Source organism: Trachypithecus francoisi, unplaced genomic scaffold (assembly GCF_009764315.1).
Source record: "Trachypithecus francoisi isolate TF-2019V2 unplaced genomic scaffold, Tfra_2.0 Lachesis_group3, whole genome shotgun sequence".
In the NCBI taxonomy this organism is placed as follows: domain Eukaryota; kingdom Metazoa; phylum Chordata; class Mammalia; order Primates; family Cercopithecidae; genus Trachypithecus; species Trachypithecus francoisi.
Genome location: NW_022681468.1, coordinates 88,541,883 through 88,567,752, shown reverse-complemented (window position 1 = coordinate 88,567,752; position 25,870 = coordinate 88,541,883). Strand labels below are relative to the sequence as shown.

General features: G+C 44.7%; 1 protein-coding gene across 2 annotated transcripts in view; it reads right to left on the bottom strand.

The window, feature by feature from the left end:
- ADAMTS17 (ADAM metallopeptidase with thrombospondin type 1 motif 17) overlaps nucleotides 1-25,870 on the bottom strand; it is a 367,322-nt gene that overhangs the window by 166,019 nt on the left and 175,433 nt on the right. For both annotated transcript variants that reach the window (XM_033188835.1, XM_033188836.1), the window contains 2 exons: nucleotides 18,201-18,341; nucleotides 15,610-15,760 (listed from right to left, as the gene is read on the bottom strand). In XM_033188835.1, the coding sequence (XP_033044726.1) occupies nucleotides 15,610-15,760; nucleotides 18,201-18,341 (292 nt within the window). The remainder of the gene's footprint in view (nucleotides 1-15,609; nucleotides 15,761-18,200; nucleotides 18,342-25,870) is intronic.

Below are 25,870 nucleotides of genomic sequence, written 5' to 3'. Positions count from 1 at the left end.
TAAGAGATCCGAAGAACCAAGTGAAAAATACTGATGTATGTGTCTAATCAGACCCAGAAAGAGAGAATAGAAAGAATGGGGCAGAGACAATATTTGAGAAGAAAACAGCTGAAATAGGACACATGCCATGTAGAATAAAGACATTCTCCACTTAGGGGCAGGAGGCAGTGTTCTACTATGGCCGCAATGATCTCTCTCAGTATCACACCCTTGTGTGACCCCCTCCTCTTAAACATAGGCTGAAACTACAAACTTGCCTTTTTAAAAAATTTAAAATGCTTTAATATACATTTTAAAAAACAAGAAGGACAAAAAATATCAGTGATTTCCTGGTAATAGGGGAAGAGACTAGCTTCAAGGAGCATGGGGCGTATTTTGGGTGATGGACCTGTTTTGCAAATTGATTGGTTATATAACGCTGCATTTGTCAAATTTCAAAGACTGGGCATTAAAAAGGGTGAAACAGAAAAACCCAAGAAAAATATAAGGGTTGGCTCTTTGAGGGGGAAATAAATCAGATAAACCATTTGTTAACACAAGAAAAAGAAGAGAAAGTATAAATAACAACAAAGAATAAAAGAAAGGAGAAAATATCCAAAATGTAGAGAAATTTAAAACAAGTACCAGGGACCACTTAGTTCTATGTGTATAAGCCTGAGATGAAATGATTTTCCAAGAATGTGTAAGTGAGCAAAGCCATCGCTCAGGAAAGACTAGAAGTATATATACACTCATTGACATAAAAGACCCTGAGGATGTCTGGCAATATCCGAAGGCATTTTTTGGCTGTCACAACCAGGGGGAGTGCCACTGAGCTATAGGGGGCAGAGGCCAAGGATACTGCTAAAGATCTTGTATTGCACAAGACAGTGTCCTACAACAAAGAATTATTCAGCCTAAGACACCAATAGCGCTGAGGCTGGGAAACTGCTACAGAAAAACTCAACAGAGTGACAAAAGGAAAAACAGTAAATTATGGTGGACTATCCTGCCAGACAACAGCTTAGCTAGGTGACCAAGGCTAGCATCACCAGTAACGAGACATAATGACCACATCACCCTTGTGGTATCCTTTCCAATAATGTGGAACCTCAATCTAGTCATAAGAACACATCAGATAAACCCAAAGGCAAACTAATAGACTGGTACTCTTCAAAAGTGTCAAGATCATGAAAGACAAGGAAAGGCTGAGGAACTGTTATAGATCTGAGGAGACCAGAGACATGACAATCAAACATGAAACAGGATCCTGGTATAGAGAAAGGACATTGAGGCCGGGCGCGGTGGCTCAAGCCTGTAATCCCAGCACTTTGGGAGGCCGAGACGGGCGGATCACGAGGTCAGGAGATCGAGACCATCCTGGCTAACATGGTGAAACCCCGTCTCTACTAAAAACTACAAAAAACTAGCCAGGTGAGGTGGCAGCGCCTGTAGTCCCAGCTACTCGGGAGGCTGAGGCAGGAGAATGGCGTGAACCTGGGAGGTGGAGCTTGCAGTGAGCTGAGATCCGGCCACAGCACTCCAGCCTGGGTGACAGAGCGAGACTCCGTCTCAAAAAAAAAAAAAAAAAAAAAGAAAGGACATTGACAGAAAAACTGGTGAAATCTAAATGTATTTTACTTAACAGTATTGTACCAAGGTTAATTTCCTGGTTTTCATAATGGTTCTATGTTCATGTAAGATTTTTTTATTTTTATTTTTTTATTTTTGAGATCGAGTCTCACTCTGTCACCCAGGCTGGAGTGCAGTGGTGCAATCTCAGCTGACTGCAACCTCTGCCTCCTGGGTTCAAGCGATTCTCCTGCCTCAGCCTCCCAAGTAGCTGGGACTACAGGCATGTGCCACCACGCCTGGCTAATTTTTGTATTGTTGGTAGAGATGGGGTTTCACCATGTTGGCCAGGCTGGTCTCGAACCCCTGACCTCAGGTGATCCGCCTGCCTTGGCCTCCCAAAGTGCTGGGATTACAGCCATGAGCCACTGTGCCTGGCTGTGTAAGATGTTAACATAACAGGAAGTCGGGTAAAAGGCATATACTATTTTTTGCAGGTTTTCTTTAAGAGTTACAATTGTCTTACAACAAAAAGTTAAAAAATAACACAATTTTTAAAAAAGAATGGGGCAACTCTACACTAGTCCTGACCAACCCCAAGACATATATATATATATAATATATATATATATATATAATATATATATACACACACACATATATATATATATGGGGGGAGAGAGAGAGAGAGAGGAGAGAGAGAGAGAGAGAGAGAGAGAGAGAGAGAGACAGAGAGAGATCTCAAGTAAGGACGTGTGGAATAAATGAATGGGATGAATACTTTCATCAGTAAACCAATGCCGGGCAAACTAAGCAGTTACCAAGTCCAGACATCATGAAAGTTCTTTATCAGGGTTGTCTCTTTCCTACCCACATCAACCTTGTGAGACAGACACTTCCTATTCCCATTTTACAGATGAGGAAATGGGTGGACCTGTCCTAACCCAGAACACAGGCTGCTTCCACTGGTTACACTACCTCTCCATCAGTCCTCAGTTTCCCCTTCCTGCTTCCCCTGCAATCATGCATTCTTGGTGTGAGTGCTCATCCTCTCATCTGCAGTGAGATGGGGCGCTCTGTGCTCAGCGACATGCCGTTCCCTCTGCCTGCAGAGTTCTCCCTGGAAACACGGCTGGGCAGCACGCCCCCGGGGTTCAGCGAACCGTGGTGCACTAGAACAGGGTGCAAACACACAAAGGGGCAGCTGCCCAGGCCAAATCAGGGGTGGGGGTACTAAGACCGCCTCTCCCACTCCCATCCCCAGCGGCAGCACTTGAGTTGCAGCGGAAAGTCACAGTCCATGCACATGGCAAGGAAAATGAAACAGCTTTCTGGTTCTAGCATCTGTCACCTCACTGGCTACGCTTACGGTTTGGCAAGAGTCATCCCCAGCATGTTTCGCTGCACAGTTCCTTGAGGGGCTGCATGATAAGCCAGCACCAAGCATGCATCCCTGGAGCGCTGTGAAAATGTGGGAAGGTTTGAGCTGCTCAGATGGTACCATTGCTCATGTACACAAGCCATTGCCACTTTTCTTCAACTGGTGGTGTCCCTGTCAGGGACCGTGAAGGTCATGTTGCTGTTCTCTTGCCTCATCCTCTCTGGGCATCCGCCGCGGGTTTGGAGGGCAGCTCTAACTCAAAATGATACTGAATGAGATGGTTATATAAAGTCCCTCAAAAATGTGCTGCTGATAACACAAGCCAAAAGGGAGAGAAAATAAATGCTAAGAGCTGGATGAAAGAGTGACTAATCCAAATTTTCCACACATACTACTGCAATGTGAAGTCTTCCCCAGGCCAGCATGCCAGCCCCACTCCTGGAAGCCTTCCTGAGTCCTGGGAGGGCCATTCCTTCCATGTTCCTGAGGGCTGCAGAGATCGTCACCTGGCTGGGGCTGGGGGCTGCCAGGTGAGGGTGGGGCCCAGGTCTTCAGCTGGCAGCGGGGACAAGACAACTCACAACTGGCATGGTGTGGAGAGCTCTCTGAAGAGGCCGTCTACTGTAAACTTCCAAACACTTCTGGAAAATTAGGACCATCTGCTGCCAAAGTCCAACGGCTCTGAGAAGCAGCAGATGCTGGGCAGGAAGCGGAGACTGAGACAGGCAAGACAGCTTTCAGCCTGGCATCCAAGTCCATGCACTACCGCACTACCGTGCAGCCCTGTCTGAGAGGGGCAGGGCGAGGCTCCGGGACCTGGCCAGTCACCCATTCGGGTCAGGTCCACCGGCATTAAAGGGACAGACCTCATTTAGATGAGCAGTTTCCTAATTAAGCTGAATGGAAGAATCTCCGGGGAAGTTGTACAGAAAGACAGAAACCTGAAACCCATCTTCCTGAAGACTTTTAAGACAGAAAATCTGGAGTAAGACAAAAAAATTCTAACAGTCTCTGGAGGACTCTAGCAATCTACCAGGTTTCAAAATACCAGGTATCAGAGAAACAAACTTTGTTATCCCAAGGTGGAATTTTGACACCCCAAGTGTCTCTCTATCCGTAAGGTGCCCATGTAAATCTCTGCAGGACGTGAGAAAGGACACAAGGCTGGAGACTGGGATTTTGCCCAGGGGGAGGTACTGGACACTGGAAAGCAATCCTTGGGGATTCCAGGCTCCCAAGAGGGATGGTGAGGACAGCACAGGGAAAGATATGAGAAGGGACAGGCCCACACGATCTCAGCTAAACAGTGTCTCCTCCTGTACCTCCGGCTCCAGGAGACAAGGTGGCAAGAATGGATACTACCTAACATTTATTGAATGTGTGCCACATGCTAAGTGCTTCAATTCAGTTACTACTAACGCTCATGACTTCACAATGATGGGTAAGTAGAATTTATATTCCCATTTTGCAGATGAAAAGACTGAGACATAGTGAGACTAGGCAACCTGTTCAAGAACAGAGGCAGAACGGGGCCCTGGGAAGCCTGACTAGAGAGCCCTTCTTAGGCACTGTGTGATACAGAAAGTATCTCCAAACTGTACCAAAAGGCAATTAATGAGAAAAGAGCAAAGGAGGGAATATTAGGTAGAAAAAATTGTCTAAGACCCTCCAATGCCTATGACCAGTCTAGATCCTGTCTTCCTGAAATGATTGGCTGACAGCTTTGTGCTCAATAACATTCTTAAACAATGACATAACATGCACACCTCAGGTTCTTGTGAATGCTATGACATACAGGCACATATATGCTCGTGGCAACTAACAAGAAGAGTGTACATCCCTTCCAAGTACTACTGTGTGGCAGCCATGCCTGGGCTATGGAGCCATGATGGTGGAATGCATTCCTGGGAAGCAGTAGGGAAAGGGGTGGGTGGTTATTACACAGCACCTTTCAACTAAAAGCCTCCAGGATCAGGGTGGTGGTGACGGGGCAGATGAACACCTCTCTCATGTTAGAAAGCGGTGGGGCTTTGTGAGGCAGGGATCACGGTCAGGACAGTACCCTAACTGCACCCCTTCTTACTCTGTCTCTAGCAACAATACATACTCTTCCTTTCAGCGGACAGCGCCTGCATTGGGCCTTCTCACCCTCTGCTTCACCTGGAAGAGTATCTGAGCTTAAGTAGCTTGAAAGTGTTGTTAAGTAGCAACTTTGCTTTGCAGTTACTTTGCTGACAGAAACAGGAGAAACTTGTAATCATAAAAAAGACCGATTGGGCTAATTGCATAAAGTTTATTTCCCCTTTCTAATAAATATTTACCATCCAATGTTTATAACTTTTATGTTTGGATTTTCTTGAAATGCTTTATTGAATTAAAAACATCACATTGCCATTGGCTAAAAGAGGAGACAGCTGTATTTGCCAATAACTTTTGTAACAAATGCCAGCTATTGATGCCAATTTTTTTCTAGTTCATATTTCCATAGACAGCTTTGAGCCTTACAATACTAGCATTCTGCAGACAGACATGAAGGATTCAGTGGTGATAGTGTGCCCAGGGAGAGGTACTGGACACTGGACCCGCACTAGTGTGTGGGCCTCCAGAGTCCTAAAAATTAATATGGACTGTATTTTAATTTTTCTCAGTTCCCTGGTATGCAAATATCTGAGAAACCAGCAACCTGGTTAATATTTAAAGCCCAGACTGCTCCTAAAGCAACTGCAGCAATGCTTTTCCAAGGTTATTTACCTGCACCTTTGAGTAGGGAAATGATCTTTAAATTGGTTGGTCTTAAAACAGCTATGAATCGCGAGGGGCAGAAGAACATACAGAGAGGACCAGTCAAAAAGAAGGTCTGCATTCAAAATTCCACCCAGCACCTGGCCATGCTGTGCTTCTGGAGATACCTGATGGAGGTTTCTCAGGGTATGTGGTGAATGCATAATTATAAAATACATAAGATAACCAAGAAAACAATTCAACTGAAAGTGCTTTCAAAATATAAAACATTCTAAATTTGTAATATAGTAATGTATGCGTTTTTTTGTCAACATATAACAAGACCTGGCCCTGGGTCTACTAACCACCATAATTTTGAATTGGTGAAGAGTCTAAATGGTATTTTGAGATGTCGGTCACAATTTACATGGTATAAAAATTTCTGTGATTCCGTGGCCGGGCATGGTGGCCCACGCCTGTAGTCCCAGTACTTAGGAAGGCTGAGGAGGGTGGATCACCTGAGGTCAGGAGTCTGAGACCAGCCTGGCCAACATCACGAAACCCTGTCTCTACTAAAATACAAAAATTAGCCGGGCATGGTGGAAGACACCTGTAATTCCAGCTTCTTGGGAGGCTGAGGCAGAAGAATGGCTTGAATCTGGGAGGTGGATGTTGCAGTGAGCCGAGACTGTGCCATTGCACTCCAGCCCTGGTGACAGAGCAAGACCCCATCTCAAAAAAAAAAAAAAAAAAAAAATTCTGTGATTCCTAATCACAGTGGCAGTCACGGGTATGGCTAAGACTGCTGTGCTTTGCTGCCAACATTCAGCATGGAAGAGAATACTAACTTCCATTAAAACTTGAAGAAAAAGAAAAGTGTAATCTCTTTCCTATCCTGGTTCACCAATTCTCTGAAATCTATCCAAGGACCCTGGGTAAGCAGCCCTGCTTTGGCACAATAACACAGGTGTGTCGATGAGAAACGCCGCCCCCCGAGACCAGGGAGGTCTCTCCCTCCTACTAGGGAACAGTGTGGGCTCATTTTGAGGCAGGCAGGCAAGCTATTTTCCCTCAGAAGAGGCAACAGCAAAATGAAAACTGCCCATCACTAGTCATGATGGTATTGTTTTCAAAACATAATCCACCCAGTTTCTTTGCTTACTTCTCTATATTTCAGAAAAATAAAAAGCAAATGTTCAACTCCTCAGCACTGGCGTGGCTCACAGTTTTATTCTCTTGGCAGTGTCCAGCCTCTGTCATATGTCATCATTTTTTTGTCTCATAATATACTTAAAAGTTCTAGAAAATGTTAAGGTAAAAGATACACAGACATACACACACATCCCCCAAAACTGCTGGCCCATTAATGCTCAGGTGCTTTTCTAAGCTACACTCGGGCTCCGCACACAGGAACACCAGTGAGGGGATTACCAGTTCTTAGCAACAGTCTTTGTGGGGGCCCAGGGCTTGGGAATATGAATAGTGTTCTCAATTCCTAATATGAATGGGATTAAGAGAACAGAGTCCTCCAAATTTTTAGAGTTGTAATTCCTTCACCCCTAAAACTCCTGACTATGAACATTTTTCTTTCGTTTTACAGCATCTAGCAAGTAGTAGTATTTTTCGTGTTAAAGGAGGCCAACATTGGTTTGAAGAATATTGTTGAGAATTTTGCCTCAAAGTTCCCTCTGAAACAACTGCAGACACCTTAAGATGTCATGACATCACTGGTGTGACTGCTGATGAGAAAACTGGACCATTAGTGGTGTCTTTCTGGAGATAAAGGATGGTCATGGTGCCTCAGGAAGACACACATCTAAACTGAACATGTCAAGAATCCTAATGGGAATTATATACATTTCTTAATGGCATGGAGTATAAATGGTTAATATGCATTTATGATCCATCCTGACATGATCTGTTTCTAATGTGCTTCATCACAGGAATAAGCAATATGTGATGATATTTTCTTTTCTTTCTTGGCATATTAGCTAAAACTCTGTTGTTAGTTATTGGTTGCTTTATAGGTGACATTCTAATCTTTAACTCATCACATTCTGCCATCATGTAAGACTATTCCAGGTTGGGCACAGTGGCTCACTCCTATAATCCCAGCACTCTGGGAGGCTGAGGCGGGGGTATCACTTGGGGTCAGGAGTTCGTGACCAGCCTGGCCAACATGGTGGAAACCTGTCTCTACTAAAAATACAAAAATTAGCTGGGTATGGTGGCCCATGCCTGTAATCACAGCTACTCGGGAGGCTGAGACAGGAGAATCGCTTGAACCTGGGTGGTGGAGGTTGCAGTGAGCTGAGATCGAGCCACTGTACTCCAGCCTGGGCGACAAGAGCGAAACTCCACCTCAAAAAAAGAAAAAATTATTCCACCTCACATATAGTATAAAAACTGTATAATAGTATACAGTTATGCATCACTCAACAATGGGAATACGTTCTGAGAAATGCATCAGGTAGTCCTGTCATTGTGCAAACATCATAAGAGTGCACAAACCTAGAAGGCATAGCCTACTACACACCTAGGCTCTGTGGTGTAGCCTATTGCTCCTTTCCTCCTAGGCTACTAACCTGTAGAGCATGGTACTGTACTACTACTAGCACACCACTGTCTTCTGTAGGCAACCGTAACACAATGGTATTTTGTGTATCTAAACATTGAAAAGGTATAAAAATATGGTATAAAAGGTTAAAAATGGTACACTCTATGGGGCAGTTCCATTACAATCTTACAGGACCACCATCACGTACGCAGCTGATACTGACTGAAACGTCATGATGAGGCGCATGACTGTACTTCCATTTCTCCCTTTCTGGCCTTTGTACAAATGTCATACCCTTTACTTTTACGTATATCAAAAACTCTAAACTAATGTATTAGTTTCCTATGGCAAATCTGTATTAGTTTCCTATTGCTGCTACTACAAACTTAGTGGCTTAAAACAACACAATTCTCTTATAGTTCTGGATGTCAGAAGTCCAAAATTAGTCTCACTGAGCTAAAGCCAAGGTGTCAATAGGGCTGGTTCCTACTGCGAGGCTGTGAGGTTTCCTTGCCTTTTCCAGCTTCTCACAGTTGTTGCATTCTTTGGCTCATAGCCCCTTCCTTGCATCACTCCGACTTCATACTTCTATTGCAACATCTCTTATTACTCACCCTGATCTCCTGCCTCCTTCTTATTAAGGACTCTTGAGTACACTGGGCCACCCAGATAATCCAGGAAAATCTCCCCATCTCAAGATATTTAGCCACACCAGCAAAGTCCTTTTCACCATATAAAGTAACATTCACAGGTTCTGGGGATAGGACATAAAGATCTACCACAATTATATTCTTACTGTTTTTCATAAAACACAGTTGTTTAAATGATCAATGATCTTTTGAAGACTTTGAGTATAGCTAAATCTAATCATATATTTGCCCATGAAGTTACTACTTCCAGAGCTCTTCATTTCTTTGTGTAGATCCATATTTCCACCCAGCATCATTTTCTGCGGAAGATTTCCTTTAATATTTCTTATAATGTGGGCCTCTTGGTGATACATTTTTTTTCAGTTTTCAGAAAAACTGCATTTCACGTTTAATTGTGAAAGATATTTTTGCTGGGTATAGAATCGTAGGCTGACAGCCCTTTTTCTTTTAGTACTTTACAATGTTTCTCCATTGTCCTTTCACTTATACTGCTTCTAATGAGAGGCGTATTGTCAGTTTTACCTTTATCTGTATATAACTTGTCTTTTTTTCCTCTGGTTCCTTGAAGATTTTCTCTTTTTCACTGCTTTTAAACAATTTCATTATAGCAAGTATTTTTCTAGATTTCTTCATGTTTCTTGTGCTTGGGGATCCTTGAGCTTCTTGAATCTGTGGTGTTACAGTTTTCATCAAATTTGGAAAAGTTTTGGCTAGTATTTCTTCAAATATTTTTCCTGTCCCCTGCCTCATCTCTTTCAGAGGTGTTAATTACATATTTATTAGGCCACTTTAAGCCTCATAGGTCGCAAAACTGTATTTTGTTTTCAGTTTGTGTTTCAGTTTGGATAGTTTCGATTGCTTTGTTTTCAGGTTCACCAGTCTTCTCTTCTACAATTTCTAATTTGCCATCAATCACATTCAGGGTATCTTTCATTTACGATATTGTAGATTTCCCTCCAAGAAACTCCATTTTATCTTTTTTAAAACAGATATCTTCCATGTTTCTACTTAATATGTTCAATCTTCTGCTACCTCAACCTGACATATCATCATAATTCCTGTTTTAATGCCCTTGACACAGGTAATTCTCTCACCTGGGTCATTACTAGGTTGATTTTCATTGATTTATTTTCCCCCTCATTATGGTGTATATATTCTCCTGCTTCTTTGTGTGCCTGGAAGTTTCTTATTTGATGCTAGACATTGTGATTTTATTTTATTGAGTGATAAATAGTTTTGTACTTCTACAAATATATCTAGAGCTTTGTTCTAGGACTGGGTTAAATTACTTGGAAATAGTTTGATCCTTTGAGATGTTGGTTTTAAGCTTTATTATATGGGACCAGATCAGCATTTAGCGTGGCGCTAATTTTCCATGCTACTGAAGGAAAACCCTCTTGTGCCCTACTTGATGACTGTGTGAGCTCCAGAGAGTCTTCCCTCTAACTCTTTTAGATGGTTCTTTTCCTGGCCTTGGGTAGTTTTTCACACACCTCTGCTGACCACTAAACTGAACATTCATATCATAGGGGACTCTGCAGATTTCCCGGTTCTCTCTGCAGCTCTTTCTTCAGTGGTCCTCTGCCTTGTGAACTCTAGCTGCCTTAGCTTCCCTGTACAACCAGCTGTGTTTCCTCAACTCAGAAGGACTCAGAGCTGCTCTTCTGCAGCTCTCCCTCCCTGTGCCACTGCCTGGAGACTGCCCAGGCCATAGGACAGGATAATTCCAGGGCTCACCTCACTTATTTCACATCTCTCAAGGATCACAGGTGTTTGCTGCTTGGAAATCATTGTTTCATAAATTTTACCTGTGTTTTTTTTAATTTGTTTCATAAGGAAAATAAATCTGGCCCTTGTTATACCCTCTTGGCTGAAAGCAAAAGTTGGGATGAGAAATTTAAAAGCAACGCTGGGACTGTGATCATTTCATTACATGATATCCATTTCAGTCCACAAGGGCATGAAAGAGAAATAATGGCTATAAAAGTCAATTATGGCACTAGATTAAAAGGCCTTTCTGATTGGCTCCAGTGGGTCTCTGGCTGCATGAACAATACAGGTTTTAGATGATGCTTAATTTTCCATATCTCCCAGGAGTTCAATATAGAGAAATGCTTATTCTGGAGATGTACAGATAAATTAGCTCTGCCCCCTCACAGATGGGAATCGGTGTTATCCAGAAAGGTAATAACACAGACATCAGCTCTCCCTTTTGGGCACCAACCTTATTTACAGACCCAGTTCCCCATACTTGTCATGTATTAACTGACCAGAAACCTGAGGTTTTACTAATGAAGACTCTAAAGCATAGAGAGAGATGATCTCTAGGAACCAGCTGGCAAGTCACTCACTGCCAGACTCTTTGCACTACCTTGAATGGCTTCGTGTCCTTGGAAGAAGCCATGAAAGTGGTTTATATGAACCCCTGCAAGAAAAATGACAAGGTCTTATGTGTTATGTTGGTGAACCACAGGAAAAATGTGAAATCAGGCTTATAGAGTAATACATTGCACAGGGAGGTCTCTAAGGATTTCTTCCTCAAATCTGAGCTATTCCACAAGTTCCTCAACAGCTGAGGAAGCCACATAAGGAAGGCTTAACAAATCTGCTGTTAGGGTCATGTCTGGATCTCAGCACAACACATACTTAATGAGCACTTACTATGTGCCAGGTACTGCTCAAGGCAGTTCAGAAACACTGGTGAGCACAAGCAAAGATTGCTGCCCTGGAAGGGTTTATAATCTAGAAGTAGGAGATACAGGTATAGCTATAATCAAAAGGTGAGCTATAGAGCATATTAAAAGATGGTAAGTATCTGAAAGCAGGGCTTTCCTTTAATGAATTAGGAGATGTGAATGCTGCACAGGTGGACAGGGGAGGGTACCAGACTGTCATCTTAAAGAGGGTGGTCAGGGTAGGCCTCATAGAGAAGTTTATGTTTAAAAACAAAACAAAAAACAGAATCAAAAAAGATGAGGGAATTAGTTATGCGCATACCTGGGAGAAGAGTGGCAGGGAGGAGGAAACAGCCAGCATGAAGCAAGTGTGTCCCTGCTCGGGTCCAAGAAGAACAGGAGAACCAGTACAGCTGGAACAGAGTAAGTGCAGGGGAGCATAGGGCAGGATGAGGCCCAGAAGGAAGAAGGGAGGAGGCACACATCCGCACCAACAAGGCAGCATTGCAGGGAAGAATTGAGGGATAACAGCATATGTACGCTCTCCTGCCATACCCAACATCAATCACAGCACAGGCAAAACCTACACACAACCCTACAAAAGCAGGGAAGGTGCAGACTGTTGACAGAGCAGGGCCTGGAGCCCTGAAGTGTGGCACTGTCTTCACCTGGATTTGACTGATACATGTCCCAGGCCTAGGGCAGCATGCCCCAAGTCCTTGGTTCTCAAAGGGTTCACAGGGAAGCATCTAGTCTTCTGCATTTTCTTCCCCAAATGAGTATCAGTGTGTTGGAGAGAGAGAGTTCTAGATTTCTCTTCAAAGAATCAGTACGTCAGTATGTTCAGTTCTTTGTCCTCCATTTTAAAGTTTAACTTCCTCATAGTTTCCGTAAACAACCTTTTCCACCAGTTTTAATCAGTAGTTCACATCTGTTCCCCTGGTCACCTGCTTTGACCTGAGTCACCCCTGGTCACCTGCTCTGACGTAAGTCACCTTTAGTTCCCTATTTCTAACGGTCTTACCTGCCAAACTGCTCGCTCCGCCACTCTGGCTCACACCCTTGCTCTCTTTAAAATAGCCAATCGGAATTAGCTTAGACTGCGCGGTCCAACCCTAGCCAAGAGGGGAATGGCACAGCAGTAGGGGCTACCTGCGACAGGAACAAGAACCCCTTCCCCTCCCTTGCTCAGGTGTATTCTCGCCATTGCTCCATCCACGAGTGACACTTTCTATCTTTTGCTGAGAAAATTCTTTGAGCACTCATTCTTCTTTTCGGCACTGAGGAACAAGCATTTGTTTCTAACAATCGTGACATTTTCTCCAGTGTGCACAGTCACTGCTACCCCACAGTCAGATTCCTCTAAAGCAAGTGTCACTAGCCTTGCAAGCAGGACAATCACCACTGACCAGCTGAGGATGGTGGCCATCAAGGAGACTGTCATTCCATCACTCCCCTAAGAAATCCTTTCTGCTAGTTATTGGAGAGGAAAACACACATTTATTATATTGCTGGTGAAACTCTCAAGGCAAAAGCAAGCAGGAAAACATATTTTGCAGTTCCTTGGAAGCCCAGGAATAAATGTTCCGCTTCAATGTAACAGGCACATGGGAAGACCTCACTTGATATGCATTTGGATTTTGAGCTTCTAGTGAGAAAGGAGTCACAAAGCTGAGCGAATCATTGCTTGTTGCCCTCTAATTGAATTCCTCTAATGAAAAGATGATTCTGAAGGAAAATAAAATACCACATCCCCTGCCTCCTCTCTTTGGAGTCTGTCTTTGAATGACAGTAGCTTTCCTTTTCCTCCCTCAGTAACAGATATCCCTGGGCTTGCCTTCCAGCCCACCCCTTTCCAGCTGGCTGAGCCTGGCTTGTTTCCTAATCTCTCTTAGCTTCTATATTCTCATCTGTTAAAATGGGGTTAAAAGCCTTTGCCTTTGGGGTTGCAGTCGGGGTTGTGTGTGACGGTGCAAGGACAAAGTCCAGCTTGGGAGACTGTGAGTCCCCAGTATAAGTGTCTCCCTCCCTCTGTCCCTCCTCATCCAACGGAGATGCAAGTGCTTGGCTCCTAGAAGGGAAAATACCTCCAGCTCTCAGGCAGCCTCTGCCCAGCCCCCACCCCACTTAATCCTGCCCTGTAGGACTAGCTCAGCCTGGCCTGCCACATCTCACTGGTGGAGGACTCCAGAGTGGGCAGAGTGACCACTCTGTCCCTTGGCTCAGCTGGGCACTATCCACTTCCCCACTCCCGGTGTCTGGGGCCCTTTTCTCTGTGTGACGTCCTCCATGCTTATCCCATCCACACAATCTCATGCTGTCTCCACATCATCAAGGGACTCCCTGAAACCTGCTCTTTCCTGGTATCTCTGCAGCATCCATGCACTGTAGGGACTGAAGAGGCAGACAGGATGCCTCTTGGCAGGCACTGTGTATGTGCATGAGAGCCTTCACGCTGAAGCCACACAGTGGCTGATGGTGAGTTTGGACACTGCTGCAGGATGCTGGGGACAATCACATCCTAGGGCTCATCATATCTCCCCATAGAGGTATCCTTCAACCCTGCTTCTTGGGGTGGGAGGTACAGGCATCCAGTGGGAGGTTGACATGGGTGACAGCTTCCCATTAGTCTCTGGAGGGGACCCTCGCAGGCATGTTCCCCAGGGGAATGGCAGGGCAGAATCAGCACTACAGTGTGGATAAACATCCTCTGGGGAAACAGCCAGCAGGAGGCAACAGCCTGCTTTTACGGAGCTGCCCTTTTTTGCGACCCCAAAGACGGCAGGCAACGCCCCACCTGTAGGTTGTGTCCCAATTTCCTAAACTAACTTATACTTAGACAGGAAGCACTCAAGAGGCAGCATCTGTCTCCAGGAGTTCGGGCTAATGGGCACTGGGACCGCATTCTGAGGGCAGCCTGCATGTACGTGTGTGTCTTGGTGCTGCTCCCAAGTGCTTGCTCCAGGAACCCGCCCAGCCATCCATACATCCTCCTTGGGACCAGGTGTGCTTCTGAATGCCAGTGCTGGGACAGCCCTTCCTCAGGCTGACCACCTGCTGCCTAGCTGCTGAGTTCTACATACCCCTAGCTAGTTCCCCTATTTCTGTCCTCTCTCTATAGGATGGTGCAGGTTCTGCTCCCTTAGCCCTGTCACTGCCAGGGCCAGGTGGACCACAGGCTCCTGGCCTTCCCCTGTGGCCAGGGCCTTCCCTGTCTGCTACACAGATGGCCACAGGCATGGAGACTGCCCTGCCCTGGGTACCCACATGCCCCTCTTGGCACCCCCCACCCATAAAACCAGTCAAGCCACGGACCTTGGTGTTTGCATCATGGTGAAAAAGTGTGCACTCAGGGCTGAATGAGACTTGAGTTCAAATCCTCGCTCTGCTACCTACCAACCAAGCCATTTTGAATGTTTGCTTACTTTGACTTGGTGTTGTCACCTGGAAACCATGGACAGGATCTCGGGAGCTATGGTGATGACTAATTGGGATCACACATGTTGGAAGTGTTAGTACCAAACACATAGGTAATGCTCAATAAGTGGTAACTGTTTAATGGGGTTATTATCATATACTCAATTTATGACTTGTTAAATTTTCCCAATTTGATACGCTCAGATGTTTAATAGTTTTAACCCTCTTGTTTATCAATGCAGGGTTTGAAGTCAGGTGACAGTGTCCTGCGTCTCTAGTGTCCTAAGTGTTCCATATTAGAATGTTAGGCTACCGGAGCCAGTGGTAACCCTGAAGCATTCCCCTGCAAAAGTGCCCATGTGGGGGACTGTGTGTAGACATGTACCTGCAATTGCATGTGTAGGTGTGTATGTGCGTATGGCTATATGGGGTACACATGTGCAAATACCTGTGAGAGTGTGTTTATGCATATCTCTGTATGCATATATATGTATATGTGTGCCGAACATGTGTGTGCACATACATGTATACATGTGCTTGTGTGTGTATGTGCATGTGCTGAGTGTGAATGCCCATGTCCTCCAGCAGAAGCCAGAACTGCTGCGGGAGGGCTGGACCCATGCTCTGTCCCAAGCCAGTCCTCCCAGGGCTGCTTACCTCCATGTTTCTGCAGAAGGTGGCATTGGTGCCGAACAGGATCTGGCACTGCTCGTTGGCACTGTAGTGCATGCCCGGCAGCTTATGCGGGAGGCGTACCGTGTGCTGGCTTCTGGGGTCCGTGACTTGCAAGCAGGTGCTGACTTTTGACCTGAAACAGCCAAGAGGCAAGTTGACTTGCAAATGTGCCGCCTAGGTTTTTGTTTTGTTTTGTTTTGTTTTGTTTTGAGTTTTCAGTCACTGAGAAGGAGGCACCTCTACGTTCTTTATGGAAAAAGGACGCAAGCACTGGACACACGGACTGTGCTTTTTTGCTGTGCATTCCTTCTTCTACATGGCCAAATGTGAATCTTCGCTCTGAAGGCAATAAGAACCTGGAGACTCGGGAGGGGCATAGGAATGACATCCACGAGGCTGATGGACTTTTATTGGGGAGTTTGAAAGCTTTCTTTGATGAAAATGATTTTGGAATAGATTATCATATCTTCTCAGAGTATGGCTTTGAGCAAAAACTATCATGAATAAAGAACAAGTTAGACTTGTTTTACTTTAAATAAAATCCAAGTGCTTATTTCCAACTCTTCAGGTTCTCTTCGAGTGCTTGTGGGGCCTCAGTGTTTCACTTGACCACGCTGTCCCTGAAAGCCACTGGCAACACCTGCCAAGGACTTCAGGATTTCAACTGGGGTGGGAGCATTAATTTACAATGAGAGGTGCATCTCTAAAAGAGTGAACTGGGGGCCGGGTTCGGGGGCTCACGCCAATAATCCCAGCACTTTGGGAGGCTGAGGTGGGTGGATCACTTGCAGTCAGGAGTTCGAGACCAGCCTGGCCAATATGGGGAAACTCCCGTCTCTACTAAAACCACAAAAATTAGCCAGGCATGGTTGTAGTCCCACCTGTAGTCCCAGCTACTTGGAAGGCTGAAGCAGGAGAATCGCTTGAACTCGGGAGGCTGAGGTTGCAGTGAGCCAAGATTGCGCCACTGAACTCCAGCCTGGGTGAGAGAGTGAGACTCTGACTCATAAATAAATAAATGAATAAGTGAATTGGGGATTGCGAGGCTCTAGCTCTAAAGGAGGTTACTTACTACAATGCTTTTATTTCTCAATTTCTAAAGGCAGATGGTTTAAGGCAGAAAACCCAGTCACTTGCCAAGATTATTAAGGAAAAAGTTTCATGAACACGAGACACACAGACTGATCCTGGTTTACTTCTTCTGGGCTCGGACACACAATACTTCTCACCAGTGGGACCAGTGCCATGTATGTGAGCAAATAAAAACACCCCATCTTGGCTGGGTGCGGTAGCTCACACATAATCCCAGCACTTTGGGAGGCCGAGGCAGGCAGATCACCTGGGATCAGGAGTTCAAGACCAGCCTGGCCAACATGGCAAAACCTCTTCTCTACTAAAAATACAAAAATTAGCTGGGCGTGATGGCACGTGCCTATAATCCCAGCTACTGGGGAGGCTGAGGCAGGAGAATCGCTTGAACCCGGGAGGCAGAGGTTGTAGCGAGCCAAGATCGCACCACTGCATTCCAGCCTGGGAGACAGAGTGAGACTCCATCTCAAAAAACAAACAAACAAACAAACAAATCAACCAACCAACCCACCAACCAACCCACTCCATCTTGTCACCGTGACCCTTGTGGGTAAAGTGAAATAACATCGAGGGGCTTACAGCATTTCTTAAGATCTGTGGTATCAAATACTCAGTGGGAAGTAGACTACATTAAAAGTAATGAGTGCATTTTTAAGCTGGTTTACCACTGAACAATATCCCCATCAACAGGGAATGTCATGAAAAAAGACCTGGGATGGCCCCTTTGCCACTACATCGTGAATTCACCGGGTACTTGAACGTGTTACTAGACTGAGAAGCTCCATCTGCAGGTGAGACTCACCGACTCACTGCTGTCTCCCAGGGTGCATGAATTAACACGGCTAAGTAGTTCAGTGACCAGGGTCTGCACAGTCACTCTGTAAATTCAACCCTGAGGTCTTGACACTAAGGGACCTGCCCCGTCCATGGGTATAAACTGTTTGACAAAGGTCTGAAACCAGATGGCCGATTCTTCCACAGAAATCTGAGAATGGAAGAGTGCAGACACCTTCTGGGAAGAAAGGAGCAGTGAGATAAACATAGCCCTCCCCTCCCCAGAGGTGAGGAAGGTCAGCAAACCCACCCCGCAACCCCCAGCAAATTCACTCCCTCTCTAGGGAAGCAGCCTCCATCTCCACACCAGGAAATGCTCCATTCTGCAGCGGCCCAGGGGCGCCCCAAGGTGGTGACCACTGCAGAGGAACGAAATGGTTTCTTTTCAAGACAGGGTAACTATGCTGATATTTCAATCGATTGGCAATTACGTAATGATCACCCACTGTGTGCCCATCGCTGGAGCAGATGCACACGCGGGAGATGTTCTTGCCATTATAGGACACTCTGCGCTGACTGCCTCTTGAGGCTAGATGCAAATCCCAAAAGAGAGTCGTTTCTCCACTTCACACTTGCTGAGACTCCAATACTTTTGTCTTTTGGAAGTACTTCTGATTGCATTAATCCTATACAATAATTCCAGGACTTACTTGAGGAAGTTTTCAAGGTCATCTCGGCTGCATGAGGACCAAGAGAGGTCACTTGGGTTCCGGCCTTTCACCCACTCTCCCGACATGATGTGGGACCTGCCAGCGCAGGATGAGTGGTCATCATCGTGGTTCATGCCCAAGCTGTCCAAGAAGGAGAAGGAGAGAGGGATGATTATGCTACAGGCTTCTTATTTCCAGTTCCAGGTGCAAGTGGATCATGCTAAGCTAAATCAACTCTTAAAAACAAAAACTGACATAAGGTGTAAGTGGTTCTCACAGAGCAGACCCACAGTCATGTGTTTTCAGAGAAATAGAAGGCAAGGATTTGTTTATTTAGTGAATGAAGATAAATTGAGCAAATGACAGACACTAATAGAATTCGCTAAATAACAATAAATCGACGAAGTATATTAACTCTGATAATTAACTGTGACACGATAATTCTTAAACTCTAAGCTTCTGATGGTTAGACTTGTTTTCTTACATTAAGTATTCCAGTGTTCACGGTTTAGGTGTTTCTGTTCCTTAGAGATAATTCACTGTGCTAAGGGGAATCACTGGGTACCATCCTAAACATTGACATACAGAACGTTCTGAATCTAAGCCTTCAAACTCATTACCAAGTATGGCTTTTCTATCTTTCGCATCTAACAAGATCATAGCTGTCACCTTCCCTATTCAGCTATACTGGAGAGATACCAGGATGCCTGTCTCAACCTGGAGGGCTGATCACACTGTGAACTGAACAGTGATCTTAGCTTATACACTTGCCCTCACTGGGGTAAGCCAAGACATGCAGCACACAAGATTCAGTGGCCCACAGTTCACTAACCCAGAGTTCCTTATGACCCAACTTGTATAAGGATGGCCATCTTTCAACAATCTCAGTAGAACAACAACAAAAAAGAACACGTACTTTCATTCATTCAAAAATACTAGATACTTTCCAAGTGCCAGGTAACGGACCACAAGGAAAAGACCTGAAATCACTGCCAGCTTGGGAGAAGAGATGAACACTGACAGAGATAATGATAAAAGAGGTTTCTAAATTCTGCTCTAGAGCCACATTTTCCTAGTTTGTTCATAGATGTCTGACCGTCTTCCGTCAACTCCCCTGCTTGGTGCCTCATGGTGGTGCTCTCCCCAAGAGAAACCCATCCTGTCTTCTCCTCTGCACACCTGCAGGCCACCCCCACACCCTTTTGCCTACAGAAATGCTCCCCTGGCCAACTCCCACGTGCAGCTGGATCAGCTAAAGTCACTCATGTCATTTGGAGGATCCGCTGCCTGGCGCTCATGTATTCTGGAACTTTGGGCTAGCGGGTCCCTCTCTGATCACCCACATGTGGCTGCCCCCATCAGTGGAGGGGCGGCATCTGTACCAATCTTCAATTTTATTTATTCTTAAACCTACTGATGCCAGTGATACTTGTTATTTCAATTCATACATGAGGTTACATGTTGGGTTAACCAACGAAATATGAGGACAAACACCAAGTTGTTGTTCTCATGAAAACAGATTTAGCCAGTAGCTAAGACAGACTGCCATCCAACTGGGTGTGGGCAAGACAACTGTGAAAGATGAGGCATAAGTCATAAAACTCTGCTCCCAGGCTGCTTCCTTTCTATGTGTACACACACACACACACACACACACACACACACTAAAGAAATTGGATTCAAACTCTCATTATAGGCATGCTTTGTGTGAGGAAGGTGTATTAGTCCATTTTCACACTGCTATAAAGATACTACCTGAGACTGGGCAATTCATAAAGGAAAGAGGTTTAATTGGCTCGCAGTTCTGCTAGGGAGACCTCAAAACTTACAATCATGGCAGAAAGTGAAGGGGAAGCAAGGACCTTCTTCACACGGCGGCAGGAGAGAGAAGCACAAGCAGGGAAAATGCCAGATGCTTATAAACCCATCAGATCTTGTGAGAACTCCCTCACTATCACAAGAACAGCACAGAGGAAACCATTCTCATAACCCAATCACCTCCCACCTGGTCCCTCCCTCGACACATGGGATTATGCGGATTACAATTCAAAATGAGATTTGAGTGGGGAAACAGCCAAACCATATCAGAAGGTGACATGGAAATCCAATTGGCAGACACCCTTCCTCAAAGAAGAGGCTTCCCCTCTCCACTACAAAATTGATGAAAAAAGCTAATGTTTTTATAGCTTAAGTTAAAACAAAATGTCTAAGGCACCTATGTATAATGTCTTGATTATTTCTCCACTTGAATCAATTTTTTGCCTAATTGGTCAAGTGACCAACTATGGTCATGTCTGAAAAGGGAGTGTCTGCATCACCACCTAGGTATGGATGGCCACAGTTTCGCTTGGTCCAGGCCTCTGTCAACCTCAGACTCTCCTGACTGGAGGCCCACAGGCTCTTCCAACTCACCCTATTTTCTCAGGGCAGCAGTAACTGGTGCAAAGCAAGCATTTGATAAAAACATTTATTGAATGAATTATCTGTTTAATAGTGAAGAAAGTGCCAAAAAATACTGGCGAACTCATATCCATGACAAGTGTGTTGACCGGGCATGGTGGCAGACTGCTTGGCAGAGTGGCAAAAGCCACCTCTCGTTAGATTCAGTCTCGTCCTCCTGCCTCAGTGTCAGGTATCCATCCAATTAGGGTTAAAGGAAGACTGAAGAAATTATCAGACAAATCTGGCCAGTGAGAATAGTTTAGCCATATTCTTTTGTTTTTTGAGATGGAGTCTTGCTCAGCCGCCTAGGCTGAAGTGCAGTGGCGCGATCTTGGATCACTGCAACCTCCGCCTCCTGTGTTCAAGTGATTCTCCTGCCTCAGCCTCCTGAGTAGCTGGGACTAGAGGCACGCACCAGCACACCCGGCTAATTTTTGTATTTTTAGCAGAGACAGGGTTTCACCATGTTGGCCAGGATGATCTCAATCTCTTGACCTCGTGATCCACCCGCCTTGGCCTCCCAAAGTGTTGGGATTACAGGCACGAGCCACTGCTTAATGGTCACTTGGTTGAATAAAGTGAGTTCTATTTTTTCAATGCAATTACTCAGCTTTTTACTTCACTTTTGGATGAGCAACAGAACATGTTTATTTATATACAAGTGCATGAGAAAGCAATCTCCATTCAGCTTTAAAACATTCTGTTACAAATAAAAAATTTTTTAAATATATTCATCCTTGGCACCAAAAAAATTGTTTTTACTTTCACTGTCAGTATGAATTCTTTCTTTTTTTGAGGTTCATTTTCTTTAACTGTATTTTATGGTGGAAAAAGCACTTCACATGAGAGCTACCTTCTGAAGTTTTTAAGCTTACAATACACTATTGTTGGCTACAATTGCAATGCTGTACAGCAGCTCTCTTGAGCTCCACTGAAACGCGATGCCCACTGATTAGCAGCTCCCCCTTCCTCCTCCCTCCAGCCCCTGGCAATACAAGCCCACTCGTTGATTCCATGAATTTGACTATTTTAGATGCCTTATATAAGTGGAATCCTGCAGTATTTTTCTTTCTGTGACTAGCTTATTTCATTTAGCATAAAATAAGGGGTTAAGTTTTAAAATACATAAGAAACTCCTACAACTCAATAGCAAAAAAACAACCCAGTTAAAAGTGGGCTCAAGAATTGAGAAGACATTTCTGTAAAGAAGACATACAAATGCTCAGCAGGTACACGAAAAGATGCCCAATGTCACCAATCATCAGAGAAACACAAATCAAAACCCCGATGAGATACCACCTCACACCTCTCACAATGTTTACTACGAAAACACAAAAAACATGACAGATGTCTGCGAGAACGTAGAGAAATTAAAACCCCTGTGTGGCATTGGTTAGAATGCAAAATTGTATAGATGCTATGAAAAACCACTATGGAGGTTCCTCAAAAATTAAAAATAAAACTACTGTACGATCCAACAATTCTATTTCAAAATATTGATGCAAAAGAATTGAAACCAGAATCTCCAAGAGACATCACTCCCATGTTCAGTTACAGCATTATTCACAATAGCCAAGATATGAACACAACCTAAATAGCCACTGATAGATGGATAAATAAAATGCAGTCTATGCATACAATGAAATATTCAGTCTTAAAAAAGGAAATTCTGCAATATGCAACAACATGGATGAACCTTGCGGACATTATGTTAGGTGAAATCGGTTTTTAATTTCCTTCTATCTGGTAGCTTTTTCTTTCTCTACTTCATGTTAACTGTTGAAGGAACTGACTGGTTTTTCAAGTACACTTAGCAAAGGACATCAAAAGTCAACTGTCTTAAATTTGACTTGGGTTTGTCTTTCTTTAAATAAAATTGTTGAGAGAGTTCTTAAATGAGTAGGTCTTCTGAAAGTTTTGATGGATTTCAATGAACTCTGCCGAATGTACAGAGGTTATAGAAATAAAATGTCTCATGAAAAAAAGTGACTGCAGCTGCCATCTCATGCTGTATCCATTGCATGTGGACCAGGTCAAGTTGTTATCTCCAGCCTTGGCAGGCATGGTCCTTATCAGCATTAACAATGTCTCTTCATAAGGGTCACAACTCACAGACCCTGGAATCCTAGTCTGAGTCACACAGACCATAGTCTCTACTTGGAACATGATCTTGCACTTGGAAGCAACGAGGCAAATGCGAGGCCTTCATTGTATCAATGACATGAAACGTTCAGGAATGTAAGCCTAAGAGAAAGGAACGTTTTGCCTCTTTAAGGAACATGCATGGTTTCAGGAAGGCACAGGTTCTGGAACCATGAGCTGGGTTCCGGGGAAAATCATCTGGGAACCTACACAGAGGTTCCATTTGCCTGGGTCACTGCCCCTCAAATACCCTACTCAGAAAACTCGTTTCTCCTGGAACAGCCCCCAAGTAAAGAGGGTGTCATTAGCTGCAGCGTCAAACGTTATAAAATTTGTACATTCACCAAACGGATACAGCGTTATCTTACTTTGAGAAATATTCAAGTCCCTTAAGAAGGCAACTCTCCCTGTAGGCATTCTCTAAAAGCTCTTTCCCTACCTTGACCAGGATCAGAGGCATCTCCCACCTCAGGTAATGAGAACTTTTCAAACCTAGGGCACAAGTAGATGGAGGATCAACACATGAATGAATTATTCTAACTGTGCACTTGGACAAGCTGCTCCCATCCTCCCTGGCTGGGATCTCCTGGGCAGCTACTAGAAGGGTTTTCCAAACATCGATGTTGCTTGGAAAACCAGAATGGGAGGAGACCCAGGCTCTGGGAGGATGGTCTCACCATTTAAGGAAGAAAATTTCATGAGTTTTCTCAGTGGTCAACTTGGTTATCAAATGAAAGGGGCTCCTTCTTCCCACAGGGCCTCTTCTCCTGGCCAGAGAACCTGGTGATTCAGGAAACACACAGGATGGTTACAAAAGTGCTCAGAAAAGATGGCTGTGCTGTTGGCAACTCCATATTCCTCACAGGGATCTGGCCGACTGGAGCACACTGTGTCCCGTGAGCATTTCACTCTGCCAGCCCAAGAGGACTTCCCCAAGGAATGTTCTAGACAGCAAAATCAGCCGAGTGGGATTCTTGGGTTTCTGGAGCTTGTCTCTAATATAGATCATGCTTGATCTGCTCTAAAATGTTTAAATGCTAACTAAGTGGCTCATCACTTTACAGTTTGATTAACTAGCATTGGACTGGGAGGAGTCTCGATACTTGAGGTTGACATCAACTACTGTCTAGGCTATTTTTAGTTTAAATGAAAGATTACTTTGACTGAGAAACTCATGTTATTTTAAGTTTATGTCCCAGGGCATTTATTATTTCTGGCAACAGTATATTTAACGAAAATGTGTGGTGTTAAGTACACCCAGTAATTTTAACTTTCAGTGACTATGGGGCTGGGGGCACAGATGGGCCTTGTGTCTCACATGGCCCAGCTTTATCAGATGCAGTCATGGCTTCATGGCCTTGAGTTGATTTTATCTTAAAATAACATGCTGCTCTTTATTTGTTTTGGGAGACACAAAGCACACCATGCGGCGAGTTCTGAGAGGATTCCCACAGTGCTTGACCCCTCCTGGTTTCTGAATCTCACAGGAGATGAATAAGTGTTCTAGACTTGGGATATCTGCCACTCTGGAAGTTTCAGCTTTACCCGGCTCTGAGCCTACCTGTCTCTCAGAAGCTTTGGGATTTTGATGTCACGTGTAGGAGTCAGGTCCAGCCTCACCTCAGAGCAGTCTTGGCTGAGTTTGTGAAATGAATGCCTGGAGTGGGATGAAGAGCCTGGGCTCCCGTGAACATAGCCTCTCCATGGAAGGCTGGCTCCAGCCCTACTTCCATAGCCCTGTGGGGACACTGCCTGGCAATTCCTATTCAATAGATGTTTATTGACATTGCAGTAACTGGAATGGCCCATGGCAGTTTCTAAGAAATAGTGGACAGATGTGTATTCATTATTGCTAATCAACATAACAATAATGAACAGGCCAGCTCTGCACTAGAGGGGAAATTCTCCAGTCACTACCTCTTGCCAAGAACCAGATTGTGCCCCCAGTCTTGAGCTACTCAGAAACGCTAGCTACCGGATGAAATGCCACTAGGGGACAACACGCTGCACTCATTTATAGGTCAAAGAACAGCGTCAGTTCCCATGATCATCAATAACCCCACTTATGGAGAACAAGACAAATAGGCAGCAATAGCAGCAAAAGCCTCTCACTGTGGAGAAGGTACTTGTGTTTTGTACAGAAAAATGAGCCCACCAGTTTTCAGGGATTCAGCAACAAGGCAAACACCAGAGTAGACTGGGGGTCGCCATAGATTTAGCTATACTTCAAATGCACATAGCACCATGTAAGATCATTTGAACCACACTATTTTCACCTTTCACCCTTACTTCAGACTCTCACTCTGTCAAGGTGCAGTGCCCTGGGCCGCTACCATTTTGTCTGAGCATTTCACTTATTTTACCACTGTGTCTTCACAGCCTCCAGTGAAACAGGGATAGGAGTAGCCATCATCTTCCCCATTCTTGCTGAGCACCTTTGAAGGCTGCAAGAATAGAGTGATTTGCTCAAGTCATGCAGAAGAGCAGAATCTGCACTCCTGGCTGGCCTTCTTTCTCTGAAACCATCTTTCCCAGCCAAGTTAACAGTATTAGGCATCAGGCCCTAGCTGCTTAGTCTCCCATATTCAGCACACCCTCCTCCACCCATGCACTCTAGGGACACGTGCATACACAGTGGCCAGCTCCAAGTCCCAGCCAGCCTCCAATGTCCTGATGGTTTTGATGAGAAGGCGTGGGCAGCCAGGGAGGATGACACAAAGTACCCCTTCCCATCTAGAAGCAGCCCTGGCTTTGTAGTCAGACCAACCTAGAAGAAAATGTCAGCTCTGCCCCTTGAGAAAGAAACATCACACCTCTGAGCCTTAGTTTCCCATCTGTGACTAAACAGGGATAATACTGAATGTCATTCATTCATTCACCAAATATTTGTTGAATGCCTTCTGCACGCCAGATACTGTTCTAGGCACTGGGAATACAGAGTTTACATTCTTTAAAGGAATGGGGGTCAAGGTCACATGGGAAAACAGCCACCAAAGTGCCTGGCAGTAGTAGGTACAGCAGGGAATGGCCTTGTTTCTTCTAAGCACACACATTCGCTTGACCAAAGCAAGTTGCAGCCCCCAAGC